Consider the following 9,591-nt stretch of genomic DNA (forward strand, 5'->3'; position numbering starts at 1 on the left):
TTATAAATCATAGAGAATGATTGTTTTGAGAAAGTAAAAATGCAGAAAGTTTCCTGTGAGGAGTAAATTTAGGTGTAGGGGATAGAAAATACAGTTTGTACAGTATAAAAACCATTACGCCTGTGGAGAGTCCCTACAAGGATAGCTGACCAGACGTGTGTGTGTGTGTGTGTGTGTCTGTCTGTTCTGTTTATTGAATGCAATTTCAGTTATTCATATAATTATTTACAGGTGAAAGAATTTGACATTTGAATGTATTTTGCTTGAAAATGCACTACTCTTTAAAAATACATTTTTCTCAGTTTTTTGTCCAAAATGTTGTATTTCTGATGAAACCTATGTGCATTCAGGTGGTGATAAAACATGAACACATGAAGATAGAATAAAATAGTTTTATTAATTTAAAAGCAGAGGCTTGATTCTATATTTTGATGTATAATATGTTCATACATTCATAGCAGAACATATTCGGAGGGCTGTCAAATTTAGGTGAAAATCATCAAAAATGCTGGTGGTGGCTGGCAACTTTTTTTAAACGCTGGCGGGGAAAGAATTAAATAAATAAATACATTTTAATAATTCACAATGTATGTATAGTGCCTCAATCAATCAATCAATAATTAAATAAAAGTTTTCAATACAAATTAGCACAAGTCAAGCTGCAATACCAAACAGGACCACAGGGAGACGCCAAAGACCACTAAATCGCCTGCCTTTTAATATACGGATCCATTCAGAATTGCTAAATCTCTGACCACCGCATAATCAGCATTCATTATAAAACACTCTTGCTTTTAAGACAAATACACGCTGAAAAGAATAATTTTACTGACATCTGGACGTAAGTCACTATTCTCTCCGTAATCACTGATTAAATCGGCCGTGTTTTCTCTGCATTAGCGCTGTTTTGAGCTTACTGTTTGAATTCGTTCACTGAATCCTTGGACTTTCCAGGAGTTTACGGTTTAAAATGATGTGATGTGCAAAAGCATGATGTGCATTGAATTGAATTGAATTTATTTATTTGATCAGGGACAATGCACAAAAAACATTAGTCTAAAAAAGAAGAGATGTCATGTGCCAGGTTATAGCAAAAAATGCTAATTTCCACCCGTAGTCCCTGGACAGGTTGATATTATACTTACACAAATTCATAAAATATATACAAAATAATACATGGAAGCATTACTTCACTCACATCATAAAAATACTCTCCACTTCAGGAATCTATCACTCACTTACTCACAATTTACACCATTCATATCACAGTCATTCAGTGTGTACAGGTTTGCTTTAATAATAACCACTGTTTGGTCAGGCGTGTAAAAGTACTATAGTTTGTACATGAAATAATTTCGTTTGGAAGAGTATTCCAAAGGCTCACTGCTTTATAAGAGAACGCTTGTTGGCCATATGTGGTTCTACGTCTGGGAACACTGCACTCTCCTCTGACTGTCGACCGTGTGGCTCTAGAAATTTTCTCCGAATTTAGTGTGACAAATTTTCTCAAAGCGGGAGCAGCGATGTTATGGATCATTTTAAATAGAGCAGAAATTTGATTATATTTAATGAGGTTTTCAAAACTCAATATGTTGTATTTACTTTGTATTTTACAATGATGGTACTGGCGAGGCTTTTTATCATGAATTTTTATGGCCCTTTTATATAATGATTCAAGTAATTTTAACGATGTTTTACACGCCTGAGACCAACTAGACATGCAATACAGAAGATGTGGGACAATCATAGTATTAAGCTATATATTTGAGGCTTCCATAGTTAATGAATTTCTGATATGTTTATAGTTCATCAAATTAAATTTCAATTTATTACCAAGTTTTTTTATGTGACTTTTAAAACTAAGGTTCGAATCAAGTATCAGACCTAAATATTTTGTTTCATTTACATTTTTAATTTTTTGTCCATTAACTTGAATTTCTTGAGTTAGTTGTAATTTACGTTTATTTGAAAAAAACATTGAAACCGTTTTATCTACATTTAAAGATGGTCTGCAACCATTCTGCAACTTTTTGCATCTCTTTTGATAATTTGTCAGCAACCTCCAGCTCGTTTTCCCCAGAAGTGAAGATCACCGTGTCATCAGCGTACATAATTACGTCAACGTCCGAACACACTCTAGGGAGGTCATTTATATAGATGCTAAAAAGCAAGGGTCCCAAAATGGACCCTTGCGGTACTCCCATCGAGGTATGATGTGCAAAAGCCTGCTTCTTTTCATTTTAAGATATGATTTTCGTTATAAAGTACTGATTCAAATTAGTAATCGATAATTAATTATTATTCTACTGCTACGCGCACCTCCCCTGACATGCTCTCGCGCAACACACAATGAAGTAGACCGACTCTGCTTGCGTTCATTCACGTGATTAATTGAGATGAGAGGTGATCCCGCCGGGGTAGTGTGATTTACATAGTTTCTATGTAATTTCTAATCATATACGGGATCATATAGCCTAATCACCCAGACCCTGACGATTTTACTCTGAGTACCGTCAACATGTCAGAAGTGCAGGTACGCACAAAAAAGTGCAGGTACTCTAAAGGCTAAAATATATAAGTGCCGGTACTTCAAGCACTGGCCTGATGGGAACAAACTTCCTCTGTAAGGGATTTTAAAATGTAAGACAGTACCCAGATTTCAAGACAATAAGATTTCACTTCTAGTGTTAATAAAATTTTGGTAGGCTACTATGAGATGGGTAGACTGAATGTTATATAATGCAGATGGGCTACTTGTTATTTTTATGGTATATCTAAAATTGTATATTTTTAAGTGCATTTCTTGGTACACTTTTACCAGTATTTACCATACTCTCAAAACAAAAATTAAAATAGGAAAAATATGCAATATGAAAATAATTTAAGAATTCCCCCCCCCCCCCCTGTAAAACAAGATTTGGTTTTCAAAAAGCCTTTTTCCAAAAGGCACATCTGGAAAAAGGGGGGGTCGTCTTATATTCGGGTCACGGTATATATTAGGGCTGCCCTCTAATAGTCGACTAACTGTTAGTAGAAAGTAGAGCCTTGGTCAACCAAAACATTTTCGCTTAGTCACAGGAAAAAAAAAAAAAAATCAGTCATACAGTCTGTGATATAATGAGATAATGAAAGCAAACGGGATGAGCTTTCTGCCATTTCGGTCTCTGTGAACTTTAGCACAAAACTCTGTGTATATTTGCCTCACAGATAGGAAGACATCTATAGAGAGCGAAATGTCTACTTTCAAATGAACCAATTCAAATAGAAAACAAATTCTCTGATTCATTCACTGATGAGTCAGTGTCGCCAAATTCATCTCTTATGCTGAAAGCACTAGTGTATCAATACATTATTAAAATGTTAATGCAGCCTCCTTACTATTTGTCCCTGACACATTCATAATCATAGCTTCTGCAGTACATGTTGGCAAGCTTTAATACTTGTTATGTGTGTGTTTGAGCGCTTATAGGCTATGTAGTACGGTGGCCGAGAGAGCTCAACATGCTGCAACTTCAGAAAACACATGCAAATAGAAAAAGCACCAGCAAATCAAGAAAAAATCTTCATCAGTTTGACAGCAGGTGGTGCAAATGCTCACAATGCAAACAAATAAAGAAACACTGCAAATGCTCACAATACAACCAAATAAATTTTATTTGCAGTGCGTCTCTTTGTTTGGTTGTGTTGTGAGCATTTGCAGCGTGTGCGTTATAAAATTGAGGAAGTTGTTTTCTTAATTTGCAGGTATTTTTTCTATTTGCAGCGCATTGAGCTCTCTCGGTCACCGTAATGCAGGCAATTAAAGGCTCATTATAATGATTAATGGTTTATTATAAATGTGCGATTAAACATCTCGCCACGGCGGCACATATACTGGATTGATACAGAGAAGATTAGCATGACCAGTGCGAAAGGTCCATCTTTTAAAAAAAAAAATTATATTTATTTAAGGTGGCAGTCGTGGCCTAATGGATAGGGAATCGGACTTGTAACCCAAAGGTAACGGGTTCGAGTCTCACGTCTGGCGGGGATTGTAGGTGGGGGGAGTGAATGTCCAGCTCTCTCTCCACCCTCAATACCACGACTAGGTGAATAGGTGAGACCCTTGAGCAAGGCACTGATCCCCCAACTGCTCCCCGGGCGCCGCAGCATACTGTGTGTCTGCACTTGGAAGGGTTAAATGCAGAGAACAAATTACGAGTATGGGTCACCATACTTGGCCATACATCACTTCATTTTTTAATTTTTGTATTTTTTTTTTTTATATAGACTGCATATGAATACAAAACAAGTTCAATATTCAAGTCAGTTCAGTATTGATTCCTTTCAGTTGCTTAATAACTGTGTAAAATTTATCAGTTGTACCAAAGACTATAGAATACCCGTGATGTGTCACTCGTATAGTTTGGGGAAAATGCGTCACTGCAGCTGCTGTTCTGCTGTTCAAAGATGTGAACAGTCGGAAGTTCTGAGACGTGCACCTAGGACTGCGCATGCGCACTGGCTGATCTAGCCTGAAAAAGACGCTTTTTTTAATGCTATTTGAGCAAAATAAACTACATTTATGATACAGTTGTTGTCAGGTTTCATTGGTGATTTCAAATAAGAAATGTAATCGTAAGCTTGGCAAGCAATTTTGGAGAATTTGATGTTTCCCCATTCAAAGAGATAGGAGATGCACTTGCATGCCCGAGAGGTGTTTCAAAGATGGCCGCCGAATGACATGACTTGCCTTAAAGGGACTTTGGTAGTACGTACATACTGTTTATGCAGTGTATATGTGTATATGCATGTAAGTGTGAGTGCTATGTCAAACTCCTGTGCTCCCTTGCACTCTGAACAAGTAAAGCATACACAAGTGTACTGTTTTACATTTTTCACATTTGTGTAGTTTGGCGTGTATGTGGCTAATTATTTTATGTTTGTGTGTAGAGTTACTATAATACCATTAGAGTTCAAATAGATTTGAAAGAAGTGTTTGCTTTTGCAAGACATGTATGATGTTTTGCATGTTGTTGTTGTAATAATAATAATAATACGTTTTATTTATATAGTGCCTTTCCATTCAAGGTCGCTTTACAGTGAAGAGACCGTGTGTGTGTTTTGTGGTTTTGTGTGTAGAGTTTTGAGAAATGGAGCAAGTTTCAAAAGTTTCAAATGACAGCTTATGAACAGATAAATAGATGGAGAATACGGCAATGACTGGTATTTCTTCTCTCTCTAGATGTAATATGTTTTCTTTAAAAAAAACCCAGGCTTGTTCTTAAAGGGTGATGTTATGTCCTCATTATTATTAATCAAGGAATAACACACAGGTCTGTTGCTATTCAAAACAGTAAAAGAAATTGATTTGTTAAAAAAACAGAAAACGCATCTTAGTTGGTTAAATTCAAGAAGAAAAAAAGCTCTTATCTAAAACACTGTTCTCTTCATACAAAAGTAAATAAGTGTGTAATAAAGTTAAAAAGTCATCTGTGTTTAACATTTAAATACAACATAATTATGTCTTGTACAGAAATAACTTGTGAGCTTCAGGCTACCACAGTTGGAGTAAAAAAGATCAGACCACAGGGAAAAATTATTTTCAGACCTGGAGAAGTTGTGGAGATCACCTGCTCTGAACAAGCCTGGTTATATGGTCAAAAAGAAACCAGCAAATTATTTAAATGCCAAGATAATGGGCAGTGGGACAATGAGCCTCTTTGTAAAGGTAAGATTATAAACACTTCTGGATTTGGTGATGAACTCACTGCATGTTATTAAAAGCATGTGAATATTGTTTCAGAGATTAGATGCAATGTTCCACGTGACCAGCATGTGAGTAGACTACAACAGTACTTTAGAGAAGATATGAAACTGAGAGCAAAACAATATTACGATTGCGAGTCTGGGTATCGTAAAATGGCAGAAGAGGCCACATGTACACGAGATGGATGGACACCAAAACCACTGTGTGCTGGTATGTTCTGCTATTAAATTTCAATATATGAAAATGAATGAGGTAATTATTCAATTCACCTCATTATCATATTAGAGATTTACTAATTGCACATTTTCTTAGAGATGACAGTCTCAGCGAAATGTGGGCCACCACCACAGCTGAACAATGCAGATACAAAAGACATGCCAAAAAAGGAATACGATACAGGAGAGCGAGTTGAATACATCTGCTTTAGTAAATACACACTGAATCTGCAACACCCTTTCACCAAATACTTGACCTGTCAGCGAGGTGAATGGAGAGGGAGTGTTAAGTGTTTAGGTAAATATGAACACACTTCGCCATTTATATCTTCTATTTACATCATGATGTAATCTTGTAGTTTAAGTTGTAGGTTATGATGATTAGTTATTGAATGCATATTGTGACACTGATATTGTGACATGCTGGGTTTATTTCAGAGCCCTGTACAGTGACAAAGGAGATAATGGATGAAAAAGGTATAGACTTGGCCTATGCTAATGACCAAAAGATGTTTGCACCACATAATGATCACATCACCTTTAGGTGTCAGACGGACAAATTTCAAAGAATTGATATTGCCCTGAGACAAAAGTGTAATGATGGAATGATGACTTTGCCTGAGTGTGTGTAACAGAAGGAATAAAACAAAGATGAGGCATCAGCTGTACTATTAGACAAATAAGCAGATCAAAATAAATCTTCTTTTTCCAAATCAATTTGTCTGTTTTGTCTGATTTGTTGCAAGATAAAAAGCAAACAAGCACACAAACGAACAAGAAAAAAACTTCAAAAACTTCTAGCAAACCTTTATTTTTGTCCTCCGATTCTTTTCAAGTACTGTGGCTTCTTTATTTCTTTATTCTTAATTTGAGACTATGCTAATTTGCGCCGCGCTTGATATATTGCATTGGTCAGTATGTAAATGAGATGTTGCATCTGTGTTCTTTAGTTTGCACATTGTTAGTAAATCACCCAGAGAAATTTTCCCTCCCATCGACGCTGTTTTGGAATTGCATTCTTGCGTTAATTTACCCTGTTTAGAAAAACTGGCCCAAAGACTTTTAAGATGAAAATGACATGAAATTATCATTATAGCCAGTAGATGGCAGCAGAGGAACACTCATTAGCTCAGTTGCGATTTCATAAATTTTTGTCATGTCTTGCTTTTGAAATGACTATTTTATTCCATTTTAGCCATTTTACTGTACCCAAGTACGAAGTAAATAAATAAATAAATAGGCAAACCCAGACGTGTGAATGTTATAATAAATGTATTAGGTGAGTGATGGCGCAGTGGATAAGACACATGCCTTTGGTGTGAGAGACCCGGGTTCGAATCCACTGTGAGACACCAATGTGTCCCTGAGCAAGACACTTAACCCCTAGTTGCTCCAGAGGCGTGCGACCTCTGACATATATAGCAATTGTAAGTCGCTTTGGATAAAAGTGTCAGCTAAATGAATAAATGTATTAGCTGTTGTAATTATCATTATTATTGTCTTACTTTTTATTTTATTATACAGAACAACAGTAAAATTACATTAACATTTATTAATGTTAGTGCCTCAGTGCCTCTTATTGTTGACAACAGCAGATTTATAAATGATCCATGATGATGGATATTCTCTTCCCATAAATTTTGCATCTGAAAGGGAAACTCATACAAATGCATATTCAATAAGGTCAGGCACAAAAATAACTGTTTTTGTGTCATTACAAATTTGAGAATGTTTGTCGCACTTATAACATACCTTCTAAAAATTCATAAAAATGTGACTCAGCAACTAACGAATAACGCTCGTTTCAGCGCTGTTTTTTCTTGAACTTTGAACCCTGGCTAACAAGCAGATGCGCAGCGCTGTCAGAACAGATGCAATTTGTGCGTGTATTAGAAAACATAATGTTCTGCCGTTTATTTACTAATTGTTTAAGGCCATTTCAATCATCAAACATAACAAGCAACAACCACCCCTTCCTCTTCTCATCGAAGACATGCGATGCAGTGCTAAACAGTCTCTCACTGTCGGTGCTTGTAATGATTTTTGCGTCTTTCTCGAACAGTTTTAATTGCTTCTACACTGCGACATTTGCTGCATTATAAAGAGTGCACCCTTTTTCCTCTATGCTGGTTGATTTTTGATCACATCATGTCATTGTTTGGTACAATTTATCATTGTTTGGTCTTTTTGCTTATTATTCATTTTAGTGGCCGAACATTTGGTGCATACCTAAATATTAGTATACAAACATGGACTAAATATTTAAACCAAACTCAGCAAGCTGAATTGGATTTGTGAAGAAGGGGGCTGCCGTTTTTGGGACGTGGAACCGAGTCCTGTTTGGTGGGGTGGAGGAAAGGGGATGGTTGATTTTCATCTACATTACACAAACTTCAGAGATTCATATCACCACCGCTTTTAAGAGTGATTATGAATACTTTTGGAAAACAGGTAATCAAAGTTATTATTAGTACTCAATAATTTACATTTAGCATTTAGCAGACAATTCAAAGCGACTTACATTGCATTCAAGTTACAGTTTTTACATTTTATCAGCTCTTGTTTTCCCTGGGAATCAAACCCATGATCTTGGCGTTGCTAGCGCAATGCTCTACTAATTGATTTATGTTAAATAAGGAACGTGACTCAGCCTTTAAACTAAATATTTTGTAGGTGTTTCAGTCAAGACTGTTTATACAGTTTATAGCTTTGTAAAAGTGTACATCTGTCATTCTTTTTCTTCTATTAATAATCATGGATGTCTCAACAAATGCTCATGCATGGTAACACAATGACACAGAGTAGACCGTATGTTTTATACAATATAATAATATATTTTTTGTATATCAATTTTATTTTATTTTTATTTATTTTTTGGTCGATTTCCATAAACATTTACTGACCATAAAAACCAAATATGGGTCTTAAGTACAAATTAAGCAAAATAATCTACTTTGTTACTTTTAAATCATAGTTCGTTACTGAGTACGCCTAATTTGAATTGATATTCAAACCTTTGATGGCATTTCAGTAGCTAAAGATATCCGATCGTAAATGGACCAATAAAAGCCCTGATATCTGAACCGGGAAAAGCTGCCACTGCAGCAGCAGCTTTTGAAGAGCTGATCGGACAGTGAGCTCAGCGTAACTGGAGTCAAAGTTTTGAGAAACAAACTACATGGTAGTGTCATAAATATCTATTTTGATACCGATCAGGGGCGTCATGCACTCATTATTTTTGAGGGGGCAGGAGTTGGGGGGGGTCATCATATGACACACAGCAGCCACAACATCACTTATATTTTATTTATTTTGTCCTATTTATTCGAAACATTCCCAAACACATTAACTATATCATGAAATACAGTATCTTGATTGTCACCTTTATAGATTATGTTGATCTATAGTGGGCGATGGTCAAAGTATCCTACATAATGTAATCTATTAACTAGGCCTATGCATAAAAACCTGTCTGTTTACTTAATTAACCGATATTTTAATACGTTATATATTAAAATAACAGATATTTTTAATACGACTGACTTTTATATTTAATGTGAATTTAACATTGAAAGTTAATGTGAATTAAAACATTGCAAGTAATTCGGCTAATAATCATAACACTTT

The 9,591-nt window shown here is 35.7% G+C and overlaps 1 protein-coding gene across 2 annotated transcripts in view; it reads left to right on the forward strand.

The window, feature by feature from the left end:
• The window catches only part of cfh (complement factor H), a 159,924-nt gene extending 153,243 nt beyond the window's left edge, over window positions 1–6,681 (forward strand). For both annotated transcript variants that reach the window (XM_079426052.1, XM_079426053.1), the window contains 4 exons: window positions 5,516–5,710; window positions 5,786–5,959; window positions 6,062–6,262; window positions 6,403–6,681. In XM_079426052.1, the coding sequence (XP_079282178.1) occupies window positions 5,516–5,710; window positions 5,786–5,959; window positions 6,062–6,262; window positions 6,403–6,596 (764 nt within the window). In that variant the 3' untranslated portion in view covers window positions 6,597–6,681. The remainder of the gene's footprint in view (window positions 1–5,515; window positions 5,711–5,785; window positions 5,960–6,061; window positions 6,263–6,402) is intronic.
• The last annotated feature ends 2,910 nt before the right edge of the window (window positions 6,682–9,591 follow it).

Source organism: Barbus barbus (assembly GCF_936440315.1).
Source record: "Barbus barbus genome assembly, chromosome: 9".
NCBI lineage: Eukaryota > Metazoa > Chordata > Actinopteri > Cypriniformes > Cyprinidae > Barbus > Barbus barbus.